The sequence below is a fragment of the Poeciliopsis prolifica genome, unplaced genomic scaffold (genome assembly GCF_027474105.1).
Source record: "Poeciliopsis prolifica strain line A6 unplaced genomic scaffold, Auburn_PproV2 SCAFFOLD010, whole genome shotgun sequence".
Lineage (NCBI taxonomy): Eukaryota > Metazoa > Chordata > Actinopteri > Cyprinodontiformes > Poeciliidae > Poeciliopsis > Poeciliopsis prolifica.
Genome location: NW_026562385.1, coordinates 5,166,247 through 5,187,694, shown reverse-complemented (window position 1 = coordinate 5,187,694; position 21,448 = coordinate 5,166,247). Strand labels below are relative to the sequence as shown.

At 38.8% G+C, this 21,448-nt stretch overlaps 5 protein-coding genes across 6 annotated transcripts in view; 3 read left to right on the top strand and 2 right to left on the bottom strand.

Moving 5' to 3' along the window:
* The first annotated feature begins 265 nt into the window (after positions 1-265).
* Positions 266-6,567, top strand: nup85 (nucleoporin 85). Its single transcript, XM_055036021.1, has 19 exons — positions 266-417; positions 863-953; positions 1,330-1,492; positions 1,612-1,682; positions 1,776-1,819; positions 2,318-2,387; positions 2,514-2,635; positions 2,788-2,922; positions 3,239-3,361; positions 3,568-3,699; positions 3,788-3,894; positions 3,980-4,063; positions 4,158-4,223; positions 4,397-4,548; positions 4,648-4,765; positions 4,872-4,972; positions 5,384-5,535; positions 6,052-6,153; positions 6,350-6,567. The coding sequence occupies exons 1-19, from the start codon at positions 385-387 to the stop codon at positions 6,446-6,448; spliced, it is 1,965 nt and encodes a 654-aa protein (XP_054891996.1). The 5' UTR covers positions 266-384; the 3' UTR covers positions 6,449-6,567.
* Positions 6,568-6,808: 241 nt separating this feature from the next.
* mrps7 (mitochondrial ribosomal protein S7) lies at positions 6,809-9,482 on the top strand. The gene is made up of 5 exons (XM_055036019.1): positions 6,809-6,882; positions 7,941-8,132; positions 8,213-8,276; positions 8,363-8,530; positions 8,915-9,482. The coding sequence occupies exons 1-5, from the start codon at positions 6,839-6,841 to the stop codon at positions 9,134-9,136; spliced, it is 690 nt and encodes a 229-aa protein (XP_054891994.1). The 5' UTR covers positions 6,809-6,838; the 3' UTR covers positions 9,137-9,482.
* Positions 9,483-10,341: 859 nt separating this feature from the next.
* mif4gdb (MIF4G domain containing b) lies at positions 10,342-12,926 on the bottom strand. The gene is made up of 6 exons (XM_055036018.1): positions 12,875-12,926; positions 12,191-12,312; positions 11,939-12,048; positions 11,613-11,768; positions 11,370-11,462; positions 10,342-11,180 (listed from the first exon to the last, which is right to left on the bottom strand). The coding sequence occupies exons 2-6, from the start codon at positions 12,267-12,269 to the stop codon at positions 10,953-10,955; spliced, it is 666 nt and encodes a 221-aa protein (XP_054891993.1). The 5' UTR covers positions 12,270-12,312; positions 12,875-12,926; the 3' UTR covers positions 10,342-10,952.
* Positions 12,927-13,665: 739 nt separating this feature from the next.
* Positions 13,666-16,933, top strand: slc25a19 (solute carrier family 25 member 19). Of its 2 annotated transcripts, XM_055034991.1 has the most exons (7): positions 13,666-13,787; positions 14,005-14,160; positions 14,432-14,587; positions 14,689-14,859; positions 15,259-15,439; positions 16,009-16,139; positions 16,226-16,933. In XM_055034991.1, exons 2-7 carry the CDS (start codon positions 14,029-14,031, stop codon positions 16,421-16,423), a joined length of 969 nt encoding a protein of 322 aa, XP_054890966.1. In that variant the 5' UTR covers positions 13,666-13,787; positions 14,005-14,028; the 3' UTR covers positions 16,424-16,933. The 2 variants fall into 2 exon arrangements, with proteins under 2 accessions (XP_054890966.1, XP_054890967.1); XM_055034992.1 differs by lacking the exon at positions 13,666-13,787 and having other exon boundaries at positions 14,083-14,160; positions 14,319-14,587.
* A 1,421-nt stretch (positions 16,934-18,354) lies between these two features.
* The window catches only part of pitpnc1a (phosphatidylinositol transfer protein cytoplasmic 1a), a 43,648-nt gene continuing 40,554 nt past the window's right edge, over positions 18,355-21,448 (bottom strand). Inside the window, exons 8-9 of the mRNA XM_055035327.1 lie at positions 21,298-21,361; positions 18,355-19,532 (exon numbers count right to left, since the gene is read on the bottom strand). Coding sequence (XP_054891302.1) covers positions 19,222-19,532; positions 21,298-21,361 — 375 coding nt within the window. The 3' untranslated portion in view covers positions 18,355-19,221. The remainder of the gene's footprint in view (positions 19,533-21,297; positions 21,362-21,448) is intronic.

Sequence of the window (21,448 nt, the reverse complement as noted above, 5' to 3'; positions counted from 1 at the left end):
ATTTGAATGATCAACTTAAAGCGACACTCCTATATGTCCACATCTGTTGCAAATTTGTTCGATTACTAATAACTTAACATACATTAAGCTTTTTATGTCCTATCTTGAAGTTGAGCCAGACTCTTTGGAACTAAGGTATCACGATTATCTGCGTTGACGCTTTGCGGGATTAAAAAAAAAAAAAAAAACATCCCTGAGGACACGATCGATAGGGAAAATCAGGCATGAGAAAGGCAGCCTTGGCTTTGGCGCATGCGCACCAGCGGCTTATTAGTGAACGAGAGGCGCGGAAAAGGGATAACATTCCACATGTGTTTAATAGTATGTATATAGCTGAATTATTCGCTATTTAGACACGTAACAGATCAGAGGTACTGTTCCCTGATGGAGGAAGTAGACGTCGAGCCGACGGTCACTGTAAGTTATCTTTGTAGGTTAGTTTGTTCCTGCTCATATCAGTCGGATAGCATTTTAGTGCTAACAAGCTAGCTAGATATCGATACTCCGTTTTGGATTTAGACAGTAAACATGAATGCCAATGCTTGTTAACATAACTAATCTGTGCTTGCTGACACATTTAAAGTGCAATGTGTATTCAAGGTAAATACTTGTTTGCTTTGTTATTTGAAAACATAGTTGGAAAGCTAAATACCAATAACGAGTGCAATAAGCAGTTCAAAGTTTTGAAAACTCTTAAAGCTTAATTGTTCTAAGAAATATGTTTAACAAAGAAGTAGTGCAAAATCCGTTTTTGAATGCTGTTTTTTATGTTCTACTGGGAAAACATTTGGCAAGCATTGCATCTAAAGGCTTACTTCTTGATTCTGCACAGTTCTAATATTTATATGTTGCTTAAATACAGAATATACCAGGAATCAAACATGGGAAGCATATGGGATTTGCCTGGGGTCCTGGAGATATCCTTGTTTATGAGACACATTTTAAGCCTTCAGGTAAGTTTGATGTTTTTCAATACTTTGTATATCCCCCTTTAACCACATCTGCATATGAAAACTTATGGGGGTTATGTCTCTAAAAGCACTTCATTCCAGTTTATGGTAGGGTATCAGATTTCAGGGCCTGAATGCAAATCTGTGCTACACTTTTCATATCTTTATTTGCAAGAAATGCTGAAAACCATGTGTGCTTTTCATTTACAACCATGCACTAATTTGTGTTACCATGTCATATAACATAAACAGACATTTGTGAAAATGTGTAAAACTTAAAGGGGTGTCACTAATTTTACAAGGCGCTGTAAAGCCATACTTCTCGGTAGGTTTTCACACTCTTGCTTGTCTTTTTACCTCTTTGGATCATGTCCTACAGGTTCTACACTGTCAGGCCCAGGTGGCTCCTTCATTCACAAAGTCAGGAAAGATGAGGACATAAGTTCTCCTATTTTACGCAAACTGTTTAATGAGTCGCATCACATTTTCGTTGGACTGCAGACAATCAAAGATGACCTCCCCAACAAGAGCAAAAGACCTCAGTAAGTACTATATAGATTTTTTATTTTTATTTAGTCCTCTCTCAATGTAGAGTCAAAAAATATAAGTAATTATATGAATTGCAATATAAAGTATGAAACACATGTGTCACGTTCTACAGATTCGTCAGCATCAGTAGAAACTACAGATCTGTGATTCGGGCGTGTATGGAGGAACTTCAGCAAGTTGCAGGTAAGACATTGTGAACACATTTTTAAAGCAGTTTTGTCTACATATTATCCTGAAACCCACTAACTGGATTTTTTATTTCTATCTTTTTTGCAGTTTCTACAAGAGATACAGAAATGGGCACACAATATGGAAATCAGGCATGTATCAGCTGAATTTGTAGCCTTAATATATACTGGGTTGTTTCATTATGCGTTGTTAAAATGTTCATTTTCTCTTTTAAGAAAAAAAAAAGAGTTTTAGTTTCGCAAATGAAAAATTTTTACTTCAAAAACTGTGAAGTAGGGTGGTGGTGGCAGCATCATGTTGAGTGGGTGTTTTGCTGCCGATATAAAAAGGTTTGTGTGATGAAGGCGGCTTATAAATCTGCCCCAATTACATCAGCTCTGGAGGAATGGACCAGAATTTAAGCAAACTATTGTGTGAAGATTGTAGAAGGATTTTCAAAATGTTTGAGACACAAATTGATGTGTTATGTTCTGGCACTTTGCAAATAGAAATGACAGGTAATCCCAACTGACCAAAAGCAGGAAATAGACAGATGTCAACACCTGGTTTCCACATATTACCTCCTTTAAGGTGTTAATGTTTGTGATTTTATTTGTCTAACATCTGCTTTTTTCCCATTCTTATCACAGGTTTCTATTCTTTTGGCCATTGAACTGATCTGGAATCTGTGTGAAGTGCTTTTTATTGACGCTGCTCCTGGTAGGGCTAATTTTTATTTATTTATTTATTTATTGATTGATTGATTGATTGATTGTTGTGAAACAGCTTGTTCCAATTTAGAGATTTTGAAATTATAGCAACACTGCACTATTTGCTCATTCCCAGCTGGCTCTCTCTTGCTTCATCTTCTGGACTGGGTAAGGTTGCACAAGGCTGATGTTGACGAGAAGGCCAAGGATGTGCTGCAGAGCGACAGTCCTGCAGAGCACCATAACTACTGGGATGTGGTACGTACAGAACAAACTCTGCCAGGTCTGATTTTGCTAATTGCTTCAAGGTGTGGTGATTTTCTTTTTTTGGTAGCTAGCAAACTTGTTTTTTTCTTTTCTATGGAAAAAAAGCACAGTCAAATTGCAATTCTCACATGTTGTGTGTGCAGGTGGTGAGTTATGTTCTGCAGGGCAGGTTGGAAGAAGCCAGACAGATGCTGGTGAAGCAGGCCACACTACAGCCAGCCTCCCGGAATATGTACAAGCTGATGGATAGCTTACTCAGCAAAATGCCTTTTTACAACGTAAGAACAATATGACATATTGTATGTTGAGTATAACACTACGAATTGTCCCACTTTCCCAGTGAGGAGTTAACGTGTGTGTTGTCTGTTATTGAAATTGAAATTATAGCAGCGCTATGTTATTGGTTAATAACATCTCAGTCTTTCAGTTCTTTATGAACCCGAACAGTGCGGTGTAAAAAATAAACTTAATTGTATTCTTCAGCAAAATTCCTGTTTGTGCAGAAATTCGAGAAGCTTATTATTCATTTTCACTTCTTTCTATCAGTAAAACAGAAGTCATTTTCTGTACTATTTTCTGTACTATTGCCTTCAGCCTGGCGGCACGCAGACAATAACAGAGTTTGATGTGAAGTGGAGGAACTGGCATGAGGAGGTGGATCACTACCTCAAGGACAACACGTTTGCCAGCAACCGCCACCTAGAGCTCATTTGTAAGGTCAGAGTGCACACATTGGGCCTTTTCACTCAGATCCCTCAGTAATAGTTGTTAAAATATTCTGAGAAATTAGATTACTGGCTGTTCTTGAGCTGATGTATGCAGATAGTTTAACAATATGCACATCAATGCTCCTAAGTTTCCTCCATTTATCAAACTGAAATACATTTTTCATCCTTTTTCTTAATGATTTGTCACCTTCTTAGATCCTGGTGGGTGATGAAGACACTCTGTTGGAGCAGAAGGAGTTGCTCAGCACCTGGTATCACTTCCTTGTGACTCGGCTGCTCTACAGCCACCCCACAGTGAAACCGACTGAGTTGCATTACTATGCACAGGTACAGCCAGTTGTATGCAGCTTGGCACAGTTTTTTCCTGCCGCTGTGTGGTTGTTTCATGGTACTTGTGTGTTTGCGGTCGCTGCAGTCGTGCCTGACGATGTTCCTGGATTCGAGGAGCGTCCAGGAGCCTCTAGACAGCATCCTACTGGCCGCCTTTGAGTTTGACATTTATCTGGTTATCAAGGACTGCAGGTGAGAGATTGACATTATATTGATTTACAGAACTTAACCAAACCATTCAGAAGTTTGACTTTTTATGAACTTCTTGTTTCCTCAGCATTGTTCTCAACAACTGGTGGTTTGTGGCTCATTTCACAGACCTGCTGGATCACTGCAAACTCCTCCAATCTCATAATCTAAAGTATGGATGCTTTGTGGTGTGAGATTGTTTCGGAGATGACAAGTTTACACACATTATTGGTCTAATATTAGGATGTACTTCTCTTTGTGTTCAGCTTTGGGTCCAATATGAGGGAGTTCCTCCTGTTAGAGTATGCTTCAGGTTTATTCACTCATCACAGGTATGTTTAGTCTCAACCTTAAAGTTCGTACGCTTCTTCCTTTTGCTCTCTCTCCCATTGTTTATTTCCTTCAGTCTTTGCTCTCATATTCTTCTTACTATCTCCGTTCTTCACATAACACATAAATAAAATGCTTTTTGATATATTTCAAATGTCTATCGCTACCCTGAAAGTCTTTGGCAGTGCGCTGTGGATTACTTCGACCACTGTCCGGAGTTGGGGAGAGCTTGCCTCGAGCTGCAGATTGAGCGCGTGCCTTTGGACACGGAACGGAAAGCACTCAAAGTGCTCCGAATTTGTGAGGAGAGGCAGATGTCAGAGCAAGGTAACGTTTTGCCTTTTCTTCTAACTTAAACAAAAACGGAAAGTTATATTTTCTTTTCAAGTGTAGTTCAGTCTTGATGCTTCCTTTTGTTTCTTTCAGTGCGGAGTATCTGTAAGATCATGGCTATGAGAGCTCTGAGGAACAACAGACTGGGCTCTGCTCTGTCCTGGAGCATCAGGGCCAAAGATGCCGCCTTTGCCACCCTCATTTCTGAGAGGTTCCTGCTTTAAGCATTGCACTTTTGATTATAATACATTTTTGCATTTATGGACAATAATGACTTTCAAAAATCTTCATGGCCGACAATGTTGTTGTTTCTTTAGGTTCCTGCAGGATTACTGTGCCAAAGGGACTTTTTCTGATTTGGATCTGATTGATAATTTGGGTCCAGCAATGCTACTCAGCGACAGGCTCACATTCCTCGGTATGAACATTCAAGCCAACACCTTCATTCATCAAACATCCCTTTTTGAGACACTTGCGTCACTCACAAGTTCAGTCTTCACACTACACTGTGACAGGACATTTCCCGCGGTCACATGAGACGCACAAAGAAACTCCTATTTATGATCAAATCGGAGCTGTGTTGTGCCTAATGTTCTGTGGCATTCACTATTACTGAGCCTGTCAGGCACCATTTATAAATAAACCCTTCTGTGGAAACATGGATTTTCTAAAATCTCAACTTTGTATAGAAGGTACTTCATGTAAAACATCTCCCTGGATTCTCATTCGAACACAACATGCACCAATGTGAGAGAGAATTGCAACAGCACAGAAAAAGAAAAAAAATATCACATAATAGATGTTAAACACCTGATTTTTCTTTCACCAGGGAAGTACAGGGAGTTCCACAAACTGTACGGGGAGAAACGCTTCAAGGAAGCCGCAAAGCTGCTGCTCTCGCTCATGACGGCAAAAATTGCTCCCCGAAGCTTCTGGATGACTCTGTTGACCGACGCTCTGCCGCTGCTGGAGCAGAAGGAGGTCAGTCAGCGTCCTGCATGTCTGCACACTCTGGATCTATGGTTCAGAATGCAAGGAGCTGCGCCAGTAGAGATGTAGTATCAGATATTAAGTTTGATTCTGAGCTGGATTTTTTTTTCTCTGTCTCCCAATCATAACAAGGGTAACAAATGTACTTCGTTTGGTATAATAAGAAATTGTAAATAAAAAAATTCACTTCTGAGAACTGGAAACACAAATTTGGTTAAGTTTTGTTCAGCTAATAAATTTAATATTACTATTTATTATTTTCTTAAAGCCACACAATATTTGTTAAATGAGTCATACATGCATCTTGCTACTTTACAACTTTACCTTCGTTTGCTACTTACAACATTAAGTCTTAGTAAGTGGATTAATACTTGTTGCATGAATAAGACTTTATATTTCCTATCATTTAGTAGATTAAATTGTTGACTTCAAGATTGATGTGGAGAAGTTAAAATAAGAGTTTTATTTAATTTACAGTATTAGATAACCTTGATATCTTCTTTTCAGGTGATCTTCTCTGCTGACCAAACCTACGAGTTGATGTACTGTTTAGAGGAACTGACCTCCTCACTAGACACTGCGGCTTCTGGTGGAGATAGACCAATGCAGGTATACTTTTACTCTGCTTGTACAACAAACAGTAGAGATGGCTTTTCATCATCACGTTTACACAAATGATAGTTTCTCTGACATTAAAGATGCACACACTAGTCCTCTGAGAGCCTAAAGCTTTCATCTCCAGATGTTTTACAGTCTAAGAAGTATTGTCTTCTGGATGTTTAAATAAGCACATCTGTGTTTTCAGGAGGAAGATGTGGAGCAGACCAAAGTGGAGCTCCTGAGACTCTCCCTGGCCAGAAATCTGGCCATGGCTATCGTCAAAGAAGGAACCGTGGAGACATGAGGGAGGATACATATTTAAAACAAAGCTCTTCTTTTGCTTTTCTTTTTGTATTGTATATAAAAATCAAGGAATCAAAATGTGATTTTTGATAATAAAATACTTTTCATGCTGAACATCAACATGGTTTTTTTGTTTGTTTTATTCATATTTTGTCACTGAACAAATCAAATTTATTAGAAATGAGAAGCTCAGTTAAAAAGAATAAATAAAAGTTCAGTTGTATTGAGATACTCGAAATACATCATTAAATTAAAATATTTACCGTTTAAGTTTTCAGTGGCGCGTTAGTATCAGTCTCCTCACTCGAGACCACTTGATGGCGGTAATGAGCTAAAATATTTCCACCTCACTGGCATTAAAAAAGAAGAAGAAGACAGTCACGTTTTCAAGATGGCTGCCTCCATCTCAGGATTACTAAAACCTTGGACACCGAGGTAAATCTAACTTTTTGGACGTCGAACGGTCATATAAGCAAATATTAACCAAATCCATGCGGACTCTTCTGTTGTTTTTTATATATATATTAAATTTGGGATTTGCTGTGAAAGCAGCTAACGCTTTGTTAAACCAAGAGCATTTTTTCCGGTATTAAAGCAATTTCTGTGCGTAGTTAAACATTCTCTATGTATAATTTATGGGAAACCATGGGAGGTTAAGCCGATACTTCAAAAATGTTTCAACATGTTTTGCTTGCTAATGTAATTTAATAAAAAATAACGGCGACCAGATAAACACCGGTGTATTTGTTACAGGGCATGTGTTCTGTCAGGTTACACACCGTCTGTATATTATTTTTCAACATTGATGCAATGTTTACTCATTTAACAATTTTAAACAATATAAGTATTTTGATCCATTAAAACGTCTCCCGGCCATGTACCTAGCCCTTCTGAATAAAATAGAAATATAATTTATTGTCCCACTGTGGGGAAGTTGAGTTGTTACTTGAGCAGGTGGAAGGTGAGTGGGAGCATACATATTACCACAAATAATAAATAAATATGAATAAAAGACTACACAGTAGGGGCAAGATGTAATGTACAGCCAAGTAGGAAATGATAAAGGCACAAAATAAAAAGAAACTACCGACAAGAACGAAAAATACAGTAAACAGCAGGAATGTTATTGAATTGAAAAAAGCTGCAAATGGCAGATTAATAGAGACTTATTGAATTTGTTGGGAGCATTGGTAGTTAGGATGAAAGATCTACAAGAAATTTCATGACTTATTTGTTTGAAATTGACTTTTACTGCTCTGTATAGAGGGGTTTAGTTTATTCAACAAGCTTTGTTGAAATATAAGTTTTACTATACACAGGGTCTTCTCTTATAGCGATGGAAAGAATAAATTTCAACCCGTCATTACCCAGTTATTAAAACTAATTGTAATGTGTAAAAATACTTCAATCGACAGTACATATTTTTCAGTTTTTGGCCGTCTTACGATCATTTAAACACAATAACAGTGCTTCCTCGTTTTCTTTGTGGGCAGAGTGCTCTTGGTGAGATGGAGTAGATACAACCCTTACTATCTGGAGCCAGAGGTCAGGAAAGAGGCCTACAGCCGTCCAGAGAGCGAGCTGAGTGCCGAGGAGAAGGAGGAGCGCGAGATGAAAATACTTCGACCCATCAAAGCTGCTACCAATTCAATGACGAGCTCCGTTTTCAACGACCCTGTCGTCAGGTGATTTACAGCCTCAGGAACAAAACCGCAGCTGTATTTAAAGTTCAAGTCAACCAATCGTTTCTCTGTTTGCTTCTCAGTAAATTCATCAACATGATGATGAAACACGGACAGAAGACTTTGGCCAGAGAGATTATGATGCAGGTAAATTAAAAACACTTTTCAAAATAACCTCTTGTTGGTTTCCAGGCAAAGCAATAATTAACACCTCTTATTTTTGCTTTTCTCAGACGCTGGAAAATATAAAGAGGAAGCAGGTGGAGAAATACCACAAAGCTACAGATGGGCAAAAGGATGGGATTGAATGTAATCCCTACATCATTTTTCACCAGGCCTTGGAGAACTGCAAGCCTATCGTTGCTCTGACCAGCATTCAGAGAGGTGGAAAATACTATCAAGTAAGTGAGAAGGCACAATAAAGCTCTTTTGTTGATAATAAGAGTTCCTGTGGAAAAGCTTAGATTGTGAGTTCACTACTTTTCTGGCTTGGAAAAGACAATTAGAACAATGAAGAAAAAAAACATTTCTAAGGTTTGTCTAAATATTGTTTCCTCCCCTCTCGCTTCCTTATGTCCATCTATTCATACTTTTGTGTCCTCCTTTGTTTCCTTCCCTGTTTTATTCTTCTTAGCTTATTTTATTTAACCTTGATAATAAAATTCTAATATGAGCATAAAAGCATAATATGAGCAGAACCTTCCCAGCCCCATAAAACATGTGAAACTGCATCTCTTGTTTTTGAGGTTTAATCCTCATAAATCTCACATCTCAATCCCGTGTAGGTGCCAGTCCCGCTTACGGGCCACCGCCAGCGCTACCTGGCCATGAAGTGGATGATCACCGAGTGCAGGGAAAACAAACACAGGCGCACGCACATGTATGAAAAGCTCTCCCAGGAGCTGCTCGCCGCTTTCGAAAAGGAGGGCAACGTCATCAAGAAGAAGCTCGAGCTGCACAAGATGGCCGAGGCCAACAGAGCCTACGCCCACTACCGCTGGTGGTAGACGGAAAGCAGTGCTGGACTCAACATGCCTTGAAGATTGACAAGGTCCTGTTGTAAATAGGGAATATTTCTCGAGATGGGACAGTGGGCAGGAGACCAGAGTGCGACTCACCGATGGGATTTTGTAGAAAAGGAACTGAATCGTGAGTCAAACCTCTGCTGAATTGTTTGACAACAAATGTGACCGAAGTGAGAAAACAGTTTAAGGATTTATTTAAAACAAATATGTTTAATATGCAACACAACAAGTAGAAAAACAGAACAGAGAAATGTAAAAGTATTGCCACTTTGTAGGAAAATACCAAAATAAACTGCTGTCAGGCCTGTGGCCTGTCCTGTTTAAATGATTTTCCATGAGTTCTGAACATTCAGGCAGGCTTTTACCAAATACACCAGGAATTTCTAAAGATCAATACAAAAACAAATCAGGTTATTATTACCCTGAAACCAGCTAAGCTAGAGTCGTTTGACCTCTGTTAGAAAATGTAGGTTCAGAGCTACGGATCGAACTCTGTTTTCAACTTTAAAATAAATCAACATTGGTCAAAACCCACTGAACTTGGTCAAATATTACAAAAATGTATTTATTATTTTTTTTAGCTTATTCAGCTTTGAAGCCATGTTCTGCTGGTAAAACAACCTGCTGATAAGTGGATCAAAAGAGGCACTCATCAGTTGATTTCCAAAGATCTGGAGGTGAACCTTAAGCGTTTTTTTTTGTTCTTCAAACACACCCCGAAACTATCCCCTTTGTTTTGAGCTCAAGAGATTGAGATAAAAATAGCAGGTGTCAAATTTAATATACTGAATTGAAACATTCACTTTCTGTTTCATATCTGCAGCACCTTTTTTACTCTACAAAGCTAATATTCAATAAACTCCAGTATTAAAGCTAAATTGATTAAGTTTTTAAGTGAAATAGTTCTAAGCAACAAGAAAGAGATCAGATCAAATGTGGAAATCAGTAATGGCCTGTGTGGCCTGATTGGTTCATCTCTGATTTAAAGGGATGCCGCTTTGAGAGCCCAACTTCCTACGATTTAAGGAGAAACCCTCAGACGTTAGGAAAATGTTGATGCTCAGAGAATGTTGGCACGACTTCAACACAAAGCTAATCTTTTGATCCAAAACATTAAAAGGTGTTTATATATATATATATATATATATATATATATATATATATATATATATATATATATACACACACACATATAACAAAAAGTTTTGAAAGTGAGGGATTCGACCTTTTGGTCTTCCAACTGAAGCTGTGACAAGAAATAAAACTCCCTGAATAAAGACGGCGCTTCAAGTGATGAACCGGCCTCGCGTCAAACGGTAACAAGAATCCTGCTGCTCAACAGCAACTCGTCTTTTAGAAACTCCTGAACTTCACACAGGAAGTGTCTTAACGCCCCCTGCAAATATTCCAACACAATACCAACAATAGCATAAAATTAAATCAGTTAGAATCTGACTGGAATGTCTTGTTTTTAACTTCAAAAATGTGATAAACTGTTCCTACAAAACAGGAATGCAAACAAAGATTTTTTTTTTAAATGTCAGAACTTGTCAGTTTTGAATCAAAGGTTGTCTGAATGTGGCATAAACCTTAAGAACTAAAAGCTTCGAACTATTGCACATTTCACATCCGTTACATTCCAAGCCTTGATCTCACGCAGGAAACGACGCACCAAAAATCCTCATTCCTCACTCCAGTCTCTGATTACACGGAAGATGTCGCATTCTATCGAGAAGCTGCTGGTGTGGTAATCAGTGGTGACCAAAGGAAAGCGTCCGAGGTGCGCGAGTCGCCCGTCTCAGTCGGCGATTTCACTGTAATAATATTTGTGGGCGGTGCTGCTGAGCATCCAGCCGCCGGCCCTGAACTCCAGGACCTCCAGCAGCAGGAGGCGAGCCATGGAGGTCAGGCCCTCCTGCAGGAGAAAGCCGTCCCTCAGCAGGAAGAACAGCTCGTCCATCCGCTGGCTGTTCACCTTCTCCAGCTGCTCCCCGATGCGATGCAGCTGCAGCACCAGGCAGTCCACCTGCAGCGGAGAGGAAGAAGAAGTTCCCCCCACTTGCATAAAACAAGGAAGGATCGACTCAAGTTGCTTGATCTCACAACCTAAAGAATCAGGAGATGCTGGGGATGGTGAGGAACTGCTTCTTCTAGAACATAAAGAGAATATTTCCACGCAACCCAGATACGTTTAAACACATGGTGGTGACCTCACCTCTTCCTCGTTCAGCAGAGCGTCTGGTTGGGCCAGCCTCATGAGACAGTCGTACACAGGCAAGACCAGGGCCACCATTGGCATGTTGTTCACCTGAAACGGTCAAGCAATGTATTTAAGGCAACTCCTTGTGAGACTTTATATAATATAAAATATAATTCCTGTAATGCAGTGGACCGTTTAACACAAGCATCTTTAATCTAGTATATGAAATTTGGAACACAGAGTGTCCGCTGCTCATACCTTGAGGTAGTCAAAGATGTTGCAGATGAACGTGACGTAGCATACCCAGCCCTGCAGCGAGCGTTTCCTCGTCTCCTCACGCTCCTTGAACTCCTGCTGCAGGCGGTTCAGCAGGTGCCTCCGGAACACGGTTCCGTTGTTTTGCTTGGCCTCGGCCTAGGAATTAAGTGAAAATTTAATTCCTCAATTATATTACAGGCGCTCAAATGTGTCCGTAATTTTAAAAGTGGAAGGCAAATCGCGGAGTGTTTTTACACTTGTCACAAATATTCTGGAAAAAAAAAAGAACAAAATGTGAAATTAACCAAAGAGCCGTCAGTTGTGACCTGCACAATCGTGTAGCAAATCCGGCCAGCCTCTTTGCTGAACAAGGGGTCCTTCAGCGACTGGTCCACAAGGACGTTGGAGACCTTCTCCAGGTTCACAGAACTTGGATCTGAAAGAAATCAGAGAGCTTTTAGTAGATGCATGCAGAAGTCTAAGAGTAACTTATGACAACTGATTTTTTTTGTTATTTGTCCACATAGACATGGGCATTTTAAAATGTTTTATAATGACTCATTGAGATAATTACTGACCTTTCAAGGCTGTTTTTAGCAGTTTCTGTGTGTCCACGTCAAATGACTGGATCTTATAGTCCTCGCTGCAGTTTTCCATAATAAACGGTAAAAGCACACGGTTACACCAGGGACCTCTCACTCTGCAAAGATCAGAACAACAGGTCACTGCAACAGGTCTTTCCCAGAGCACAATGCGAAGCCCGGGACAACAAAACACTAAATCCTGTGGAGTCATCAAACTGGCTGCTCCACTCAGCTCATTCACTGAGGAACAGGAAGGGTTCAGGCTCGATCTGGTCAGCAAAAACATGTCTGAATAGAAACTCAGCAAGGAAACATGTCAAAAATCTTTATTTTTGAAAAGCTAGCCAAAAAAAATCCCTGGTATAAAACGACGTCATCTGAGCTGCGACGTCTGAATGTACAAAGTTAGCGCAAGGTACTGTTTTGTACTATGAATAGACTTTTCTAAAATGAATAAAAATGGCTGTTTTCTAGTGGATGGACACTTTGATAACCTCAGTATGCGCTTCCGATGAGCTGAGCCTTGCTAACGGCAAGTAAGGAAATCAGATTCAAATCTTAACAAACTGTTCAAACGCAAAAATCTGAACTCTAGCGAGGTGCTACATGAATTCACTGAATAGCTTTACATCACAGAGTTTGAGGTAAAATGCACAGATTTAACGCATTTAGACTGACCTCACCACCTGAATCAAGGGGCGAAGACTTCCATCTACTCGGCTCGTCGAAGATCCACTAGTGCCTTCAAGATGAATCCCGCCCTTCCGTAGACACAAAGGAGTTCGCCTGCATCGACTTCCGGAAGAGAAGCTTAAAGACACTTAAAGACAGGACAGCAGGGAGGAAGAGAAAGTAGACAATTTAATTTGCCATAAAGTCAGCTAACAGAATCATAATTGGTATTATTTGAGCAAAACACGTGATGTGTTTTCAACTTTATGCATTTTCATTCGTTAATAATATTATTATTATTATTATTATTATTATTATTATTATTATTATTATTATTATTATTATTATTATTATTATTATTATTATTATCAAATCTAAAAAAAGACAAACATCGCTAAAAAAGGAATTTGACAAATAACTAAAGAAATAAGTAAAACTAAAGTAATTAAAATATTAAAATCTAAATTAAAAACTGTATATGCGGGAAAAATGTATTCAAACTGAAATAAATTTCTGTTTTTAATAAATGAATTGTTTTTTTTTTTTGTTTTTTTCCCCAAGACTGGTACCTGTGAAGTCAACATGAATATTTATTTAATAATAATAATAATAATAATAATAATAATAATAATCATGGTTACTGTTTCTTCCATCAAAATAAACCATGAAACCGAGCCTGAAATAGGTTGTTTTGTTTTATCTGAAATTCTGAAATGCAGAGACGGCAGTTTGTTCCAGTATGAGCGACGATCATCTTGTCGTCATAGTTCAGCTTTGAAATACGGCGCATGCGCTGTGGTACTAAACGGAAGCATCCTGAATAGTTTGTAGTTACCCGAATGCAACTGTTGTCTCTTTCGTTTTGAATTTGTGCCGCTGTGTGTCTGCTGTTCCATTAATGAAGGATTTTCAGTGCAAGGTAAAATCTGTATTTCTCTCTTTTTGAAACCTGAACAGCTGCTGTGTTGTTAGCCTAACTTAGCTCGACGCAAGTTTCCTCTCTTTGTCCTCCACATATGATGAATTTTATGTTGTAAAATTGTAAATGAGATTGCTAGAACTAATCTCTTGCGCAACAAAATCACTTCAGATTTTGACCAAATGAAAAATGTGTATATTTTTTTGCCTCTCCCCAGTGTTAATAAGAGGGCTGTATAGACATGGTAGGATATGATCCCAGTGCTCAGAGTGGATCTCCTTCCCCAGAGGAGGCAGCCCTGGCTGGTTCAGCTGGTGGGATGGTCACCAGAGCACTTATCAGCCCATTTGATGTTATTAAAATCCGTTTCCAGGTAATAATTTCAATCTACTTCTTGTTTGTGCAATATGACTGCTGCACCAGGTGGTGGAATGTTAAAGATGCAGCCAGTTGAAATTAAGATTAAATTACAATAAAGTTGTTTTCATACGGGATTGTGATCTTGCTGAGTGTGTTGTTTTTCTTCCACAGTGGAATTATGTCAAGGATCTAAAATATGTGCATCACCATCATCTAATTTCGCTGGAGAAAGTCTAATCATGTGGTGTACATTACATGCTGATCAGGAGCTTCTGTCCCCTCAGCTGCAGATCGAGCGTGTGTCTTCGCAAAGACCCGAAGGAAAATATTGGGGAATATTTCAGGCATTCCGAAGTATTTACTCAGAGGAGGGTCTCACTGCTTTCTGGAAAGGTCACATTCCAGCGCAGCTCCTCTCCATCTGCTTTGGGGCTGTCCAGGTAAATATTAAAAATGTGAACCTGTGTGTCAACACTACTGAAATAAACATTTTCCAGGAGAAAAAAAAAAATTTAATTGGTCATGCGTTTATAACTTGCAGTTTGTCAGTTTTGAGTTTCTGACCAAGATGGTTCACAAGTCGACGCCGTACGACAGTCGGACTCCAGGAGTTCATTTTGTCTGTGGCGGCTTGGCAGCCTGCTCTGCTACGATGGCCTGCCAGCCTCTGGACACACTGAGGACACGCTTCGCAGCTCAGGGAGAACCCAAGGTAGAACATTACTCTACTTTTTACTGCAGTGGTCAGCTAAAAACATTTTTGATTTAATCAGCGTATCTTTTAGAGGAGTAGTTATGTTAAAAAAAAAATAAAAAATTGGCTTCTTTTTACTAATGTAGAAGAACAGAAGAAGATACTTTAAGGTCTTTTTTACTAGATTATCCCTTTTCTATTGTACTTATCATTTCCAGATCACTATCTGGACGAAAAACTAATCTGGTAAAAAAGGAAACAGGTAAAAGTTTAATAATATTGATTATTCTTCAGTTAGCTTTTCCTTTGTAATTTAGTCTGTGCTCATTATAGCTCATTTTGGTCAGGTGTTTAGGAAATTCGAACTAAACGCTGCATTCGAAGTCTACAATTCAAATCCCTTTCCCGTCTCCTCAGGTTTACAGTAACTTGCGGTATGCCGTGTCCACGATGTGGCGCTCTGAGGGACCAGTGGCGTTTTACCGCGGCCTGTCTCCTGCCCTGATTGCAGTGTTTCCTTATGCTGGGCTGCAGTTCTTCTTCTACAATGTCTTTAAGCAGCTGTTGGCTCCTCCACCTAAATCCAGAGACTCAGGAGGTCAGTAAAGACACGGTTTTTTGGTATGATAATAAAACACTAAGATTTTAGATCAATAAAAGTATTTAAGTGCTGAGGAAATTTTTGAGAAGGAAAAAAAGTCTTTTCTTATTGAAGAAACATTCTTATCATACAGTTAGCTCATTGTGACATTTAGTATTTCAGATCTTTTCAGTGATAAAACCCTTTCAATGAATTTATTGAGTAACAAATTATATGTGATTTTCGACTTTACTGAGATGAACAGGTACTGATAGACAAAATAGGTAACTGTAAGTGAATGTAGTAACTTTATACCTTTGCTGTATTTTGATGATCTCCTCAAATTTAATCAATTTGAATATATAGTTTGGTTTTTTTTCAGGTTAATTATGAATCTTATTTTTCTGTATATTTTCTGAGGTTTGTCATGAAAATCACAACCTGTGTGTCATTTCATACAATCACTACAGAGCAATCCCTTTAATCCTTTCAGAAACCAATGTCAGACTCTGCTAAGCCATGTTATTTATAGCTTTTTAGCTCTGCACACACATGCAGACCATTTTTGTGTGTCCCTTCTTTTACAGGAAATGTGAGAAGCCTGATCTGTGGCAGTGGGGCGGGAATGATCAGTAAAACCCTCACATACCCCTTTGATTTGTTCAAAAAGAGGCTGCAGGTGGGCGGCTTTGAGAAAGCCCGCGCTCACTTTGGACAGGTAGGCTCCTCATGGTGAACCAAAAGCGTAGAGGCGAACGACCTTCATCTCATGTGTCGGTATTATTCCCTGTTTCTGCCGTACAGGTGCGGTCCTACACAGGCCTGATAGACTGTGCGGTGCAAATAGTCAAAGAGGAAGGCATCCAAGGCTGCTTTAAAGGCCTCGCTCCCAGCCTTCTGAAGGCCGCTCTGTCCACAGGCTTCACCTTCTTCTGGTATGAGTTCTTCCTCAACGTCATGTCCAACATTAGAGCAAAACGGGAAGGACAAAAGGAGAGATAATGCATAAAGGAAAACTACATAGGAAATGAGGCAATCACGCACATTATAAACACACTAACGCCTTGTTGCACTGAACATGTCACTCAGCTGAGAAACTGAGCGGGTTTATCGGGTTTCTATGGTGTTTAAAAATGTTAAGTGGATGTTGCTGTATCATTTACTTTTATTTTGTAAGCATTATATTTTTGTTGAGGTGATGGTATCTTGCTTGAATCTTGAGCACAGCAATGTCAATTTTGTTTCAGTGTCAAATGATCAAATTCTGTTGATAATCGATTGTCATCTGGTGGTGACAAAACAGTTTTCAAGCCATATCAGCGACAAAGCAGCTGAAACCTTTTTAGGTCAACTAATCAAACCAGGTAAAGTTAGTCATGAACGTCATGGCTTCACGACCATCACTTTTCATGAAAATTCAATTACTGACCAAAGACTAAGTAGAAAGTTAGTAGAAAGTTGTTTTTTCACACATACTGACTAGCAATTGGTAATCCTGCTGGGACCTAGCTTGTCCAGAATGGACAGCAGAAGGAAATTTGAGTCAAAACAAATTGTTGCTTGGCCAAACGGTGAGCACCGTTCACCAGACCCAATGACTGGCTGCTACACACATCAGTGTGCATCTTCAGCCATTGATTAGGTTTGATGGTATATATGAGGCTAGTTAATCTTCAACAAATATCTGGCATGATGTCTCTCATATGTCTCAGATGTCTCAGATGTCTCTCATACCAGGCAAAATGTTGTCTTATGTAAGCCTAAAATATCACTCAGTCCCTATCAAATGGGGGGTAAAGTGTGTGTGCAAGGCACTTTCTGTCTGGTATCCCTCACATGCCTCTTTCAGCGAGTCTCTTCTGATGCCAACACTTATCCACTTTGATGGCCATGTTGGCTTTCTCATCCCAACATATGTTTGAATTTTGCCACCATCTCTAAGCTGGCTGTCCAAATGCATTCAGCAAACCATCAAGCCTTTCTTGATGGTTTGAGGCCTCTGAGAGAGGGCACAAAATTTAGACTGAAAAAAATTCAGGAGCTTGTAACAGGCAAAGAGGATCACTGATCCTTTACCATCTTCAGTCTCGTCATATTTATGCTCCATGAAATTTAGAAAGTTATTGTGAACTAACGAGAAATTCTCATTAATTGAGAGAACAATTTCTTTACATAGGATTTCCTCTCCTCTAAATGAATGCTGCTGCTCTGCTTGCTTCTCAGACTCTGGTCCGAGTTCTTCTTCTGTCTTTTGTTTTGTATCGTGTCGCTATGTCACACTTGTTCTGGGTTCTGTTTTACCCTTTCGTCTTGTGGGTGTTTTTGTTCTCTGCTCAAAATGGAAAGATGTCTGAACTTGAAGACGACGGATTGAAAACACACAAGAACAAAGTTAAAGGGATTTATCAAATGTGGTGGATTTGTCTTGGCAGATAAATATCTTGGTGAAAGTTTAAACTGAACTTTGCACATTCTCTGCTCAGTTGTACGACTGTTACCTTGTACATATGATATTTATTTTTGATATTCACTTTATTTAGTGGGTCAAACCAAATGGAACCTTAAACTTACTGACCATTTGCTTCCATGTGTTTATATGGTCTTCATTTCTTTGTCAATAAAATGTACAAGCACACTGTTATTTTTTGTTGAGTTATTTTTGGTCTGTTGAAGAGAAACAGTGTTTTTACAAGTGTTTCTATTCAAACAAACTGTAAACCTATATCACTTGTACATGGCGAGGATTAAAATTTATGCTATGATCTGTTAATAAAGAAATGTCAAAATTTTCTTCTCCTGCACAATTACTTTCCAATGATCTTGTATAATCTTGATAAAGATCATCACTGTAATGATCAAAATATGAAAGATTTTAAGGATATAAACATTTTCTCTAAGGTATTTAACCATAAATAAAACCTCCACAGTTATGACTCTTCAGATATAATTTAATTTGACTTACTGCATACAAAACTTTACTTGAAAATGAACAAAATGAATATAGCAGCTGAACACCACATGATCACTCGATTAAAACCTTGGGTAAAACACATCAAGTATGACAGCAAAAAGACATAACGATCAATTGACAAATATTTTAAAAGCAGCTTAATGTCAAGTTATACCACCAGGAGACAATAATATGGCAGAGATAATATAAACACGTACAGACAAAACAGTCTGTAATGTACACAACAGAAATTGTAGCAGCTTCATCTCTGGAGTTTAAATCTTTTTAAGTGCTGACATTATGTTGATTAAATCATGTTCATGTCGTCTATACACGCTTACTCAATCACTGTACACTTGAGTGTAAAACTCTTTATATTTAACAGTCACATTATGCAAAGCAATCCGTCAAAATCTCTTTAACTACATAAATACAAAGAATGAACAACAACCTCTGGCTAACAAAGATCCAGATGTTTGAAGGTGAAAAAGCAAAAGAAAATCTAATTTTGTGCTGAATGAAATTGTAAATCAAGACACCCTGAGCTTGGATGTCTGGGATGGATGATCTGCTAAAACCAAGAAATGACTGAGATTCTTTGTAGTGTTCTTCGCTGAACAAACTTTGCTTTTGCACCTCAGAGGCTTTGTGAGACTGTCTACCTTTTAAAGGCAGCCTGGGAGCTGCTGACTTTGCTGGAACACCAGGAACACTACTGAGGGGTCAAGGATGACCAGATCTGTGAAAAGCCTCCATCACTTAAACTGGCCAGGAGTAGGGAGGGAGCAATGTTGGATGTGCAAAGCAAGCATCCTCTACTGATCCGCAGGTCGAGAGCAAGGCTCAGTACTCATTCAGGTTGGGGACTGGAGTTCCAGGAGAAAAAACTTGGCAGCTTGAAGAGTGAATCCCTGCGGCCTGGATCGGGCAGGGTCAAGGTCTCTGGAGCGGACTTTTTTCTGGGTCGCTCCTTGGGCACAGACAGGAAGTCCGGAGCTTCGGTGGAAAGGGGAGTGGACGGGGCGCTGTTGGGGCCGCTGCGGGTGCTGGACGCCAGAGGGGTCTCTGAGATGGAGATGGCTGGAGGAAAGGTCCCAATTTTCAGATTAGTAGCTTCCTGCGTGGCACGCTCATACTCCCTCACCTCCTCCATGGTCATGTCTGATGGAACAGAGAAATGAACACAAACAGGGTGACAATGTCCATCCAAATTCAGGCCCAGAGAAAACTTAAGCAATATGACAGCTGTAAATACAGAAAAAGCCTGGGATTTTGACATTTGAACGTCTGTATTCTGGTTGGCAAAATTGACATAGTGCGTATCTGGGTACTTTGTTTTAATTGAAATTGGAAACTATTTTCCAATAAAGATTGTAATGATAGACCAGTATAACCTATTTAGAAAAATTACCAGTTTTGCTGTTTTGAAATGAATGTTGTAGGATAATAACAGGCTGGTTTCCTATACAGTTTGTGGTTGACTAAATTTAGTTTAGTTTCTCGCATTCTAGTTACTTTTTCTAGATCTAATTTGTCTAATCTTTAATAATACATTTATGGACCCAAAAACAATGTCGACTGTCCCATCCAGACATTTTTATCAAGCTGTGGTTACATGTCGTCAAAAATAAAAAGTTGCTTGTCATCAGCAGAAGTGTAGTAATAGATACTATAGTCTACAATCTTAGCTAAGGAAAAGGTGTAAAACTTGTAAAAAAAAAGAAATTGAACTCTGTTAAAACTGACATTACAGAATGTCGTCTTGATCTTATCTGAAATTAGTAAATAAATAGAAAAACTAACACTTTGGAGGATTTTAAAACTTTTTTTTTCAAGGATAGGCCATCTCAGCCTTTTCAAACTGCCAACGCTCTGGCACTGAGATATTAATTTATTTAAAAGCACAGTTAAGGTCAAGTTGACACAGACAAATGAAAACCTTTCAGCTCTATGACTCATTAGATGGCTGAAAAGAAAAAGCTGCTGGAATGCAAAGGACCTTAAGAAAAAGGTTTTAACTGAGGGCGAACTGCAAAACCAGCACAAAAATCGCCTTTGTGAAACATGAAGACTAAACTGAGGTACATTTATCCTGTTAGAATCAGTTTTTCTGAGGTTAATTGGCAACAATGAGAAAATGGTGAGTTTAAGTAGGAGTAAAAATTTATCTCAAGAAGGCTGTCTTTTTCTCAAACTTCTGTATTATTTAAGGAAGGTTTCTATTGTAAAAGGCAGAACACATTATTTCAATCATTGCATTTGGTTGCAGCAGAACAGAAAGAAAACAAAATGAAACAAGATGTGCAAGTGTTAGGTTGTACTATGACCTCTTTGCTGTACAAAATTGAACTTTATTAAAAAATAAAAAAACAATCTTGAACAGAGGGCCAAATACCTCATATAGCTATGGTTATAAAAACCCTACAAACTCTAGCATCTGTTAAACTTTAACACTTTTCAAGGAAACCATTTTAATTTGAAATTTTTTTCAGATCCGGTGCAGTTGCTTTGTCGGATAAATACTTTGAAATAGCCAGGACTACAATCAAAGCTTTCTCCCGTGTTATAGCTCAGCTTGAGCAAAGGATGAACCTGTTGAGTCTCTGATAAATCCTGAAAACAGATGTTTACTATGTAATCTGACTGAGTTTAGGCCATTTTGCTAAGAAGAATTAGCAAATGTTCAACAATTTCATTACCAATTATAAACAGTATGAATACTTAGGCAAAACATATTTTACTCTGTCAGTCCAAAGTTTGATCAAAGTTGTGTTGTCATCCTCATTGTTCTTATCCAATGAAGCCTGTTAGTTTTATAAAAAAAAAAAAAACTTGGCTTTTTTATAAATTCCAAAAAGCTCGACTCAAAGACAAAAACTAATCAGAGTGTTCTTAGTTTTATTGCCGCCATCTGTAAGATTCTTACCAATCCACTCATCCACCCATGCAAAGGCCTGCCTGTGTCCTAGAAGCAGGACATCTCGTATCACCTGAAGGAAGTCAGAAAACAAAAAGGTGAAATCGCAGCCGAAGCTGAGGGGGAGGCAGTTCAAGGTGAGCGGATGTGAATCATATTA

What these genes read in the sequence shown, in the direction of transcription:
- nup85 (XM_055036021.1), top strand. Translation starts at nt 385, where the DNA reads ATGGAGGAAGTAGACGTCGAGCCGACGGTCACT. An exon ending in GGAACTTCAGCAAGTTGCAG is followed by an intron (nt 1,683 to 1,775) that starts GTAAGACATTGT and finishes TCTTTTTTGCAG; the next exon opens with TTTCTACAAGAGATACAGAA. An exon ending in ACCTAGAGCTCATTTGTAAG is followed by an intron (nt 3,362 to 3,567) that starts GTCAGAGTGCAC and finishes TCACCTTCTTAG; the next exon opens with ATCCTGGTGGGTGATGAAGA.
- mrps7 (XM_055036019.1), top strand. Translation starts at nt 6,839, where the DNA reads ATGGCTGCCTCCATCTCAGGATTACTAAAACCTTGGACACCGAG. An exon ending in TTCAACGACCCTGTCGTCAG is followed by an intron (nt 8,133 to 8,212) that starts GTGATTTACAGC and finishes TTTGCTTCTCAG; the next exon opens with TAAATTCATCAACATGATGA. An exon ending in CCAGAGAGATTATGATGCAG is followed by an intron (nt 8,277 to 8,362) that starts GTAAATTAAAAA and finishes TGCTTTTCTCAG; the next exon opens with ACGCTGGAAAATATAAAGAG.
- mif4gdb (XM_055036018.1), bottom strand. Translation starts at nt 12,269, where the DNA reads ATGGAAAACTGCAGCGAGGACTATAAGATCCAGTCATTTGACGTGGAC. An exon ending in GCTAAAAACAGCCTTGAAAG is followed by an intron (nt 12,049 to 12,190) that starts GTCAGTAATTAT and finishes GATTTCTTTCAG; the next exon opens with ATCCAAGTTCTGTGAACCTG. An exon ending in ACATCTTTGACTACCTCAAG is followed by an intron (nt 11,463 to 11,612) that starts GTATGAGCAGCG and finishes TGACCGTTTCAG; the next exon opens with GTGAACAACATGCCAATGGT.
- slc25a19 (XM_055034991.1), top strand. Translation starts at nt 14,029, where the DNA reads ATGGTAGGATATGATCCCAGTGCTCAGAGTGGATCTCCTTCCCCAGAG. An exon ending in CAGCTCAGGGAGAACCCAAG is followed by an intron (nt 14,860 to 15,258) that starts GTAGAACATTAC and finishes CCGTCTCCTCAG; the next exon opens with GTTTACAGTAACTTGCGGTA. An exon ending in TAAATCCAGAGACTCAGGAG is followed by an intron (nt 15,440 to 16,008) that starts GTCAGTAAAGAC and finishes CTTCTTTTACAG; the next exon opens with GAAATGTGAGAAGCCTGATC.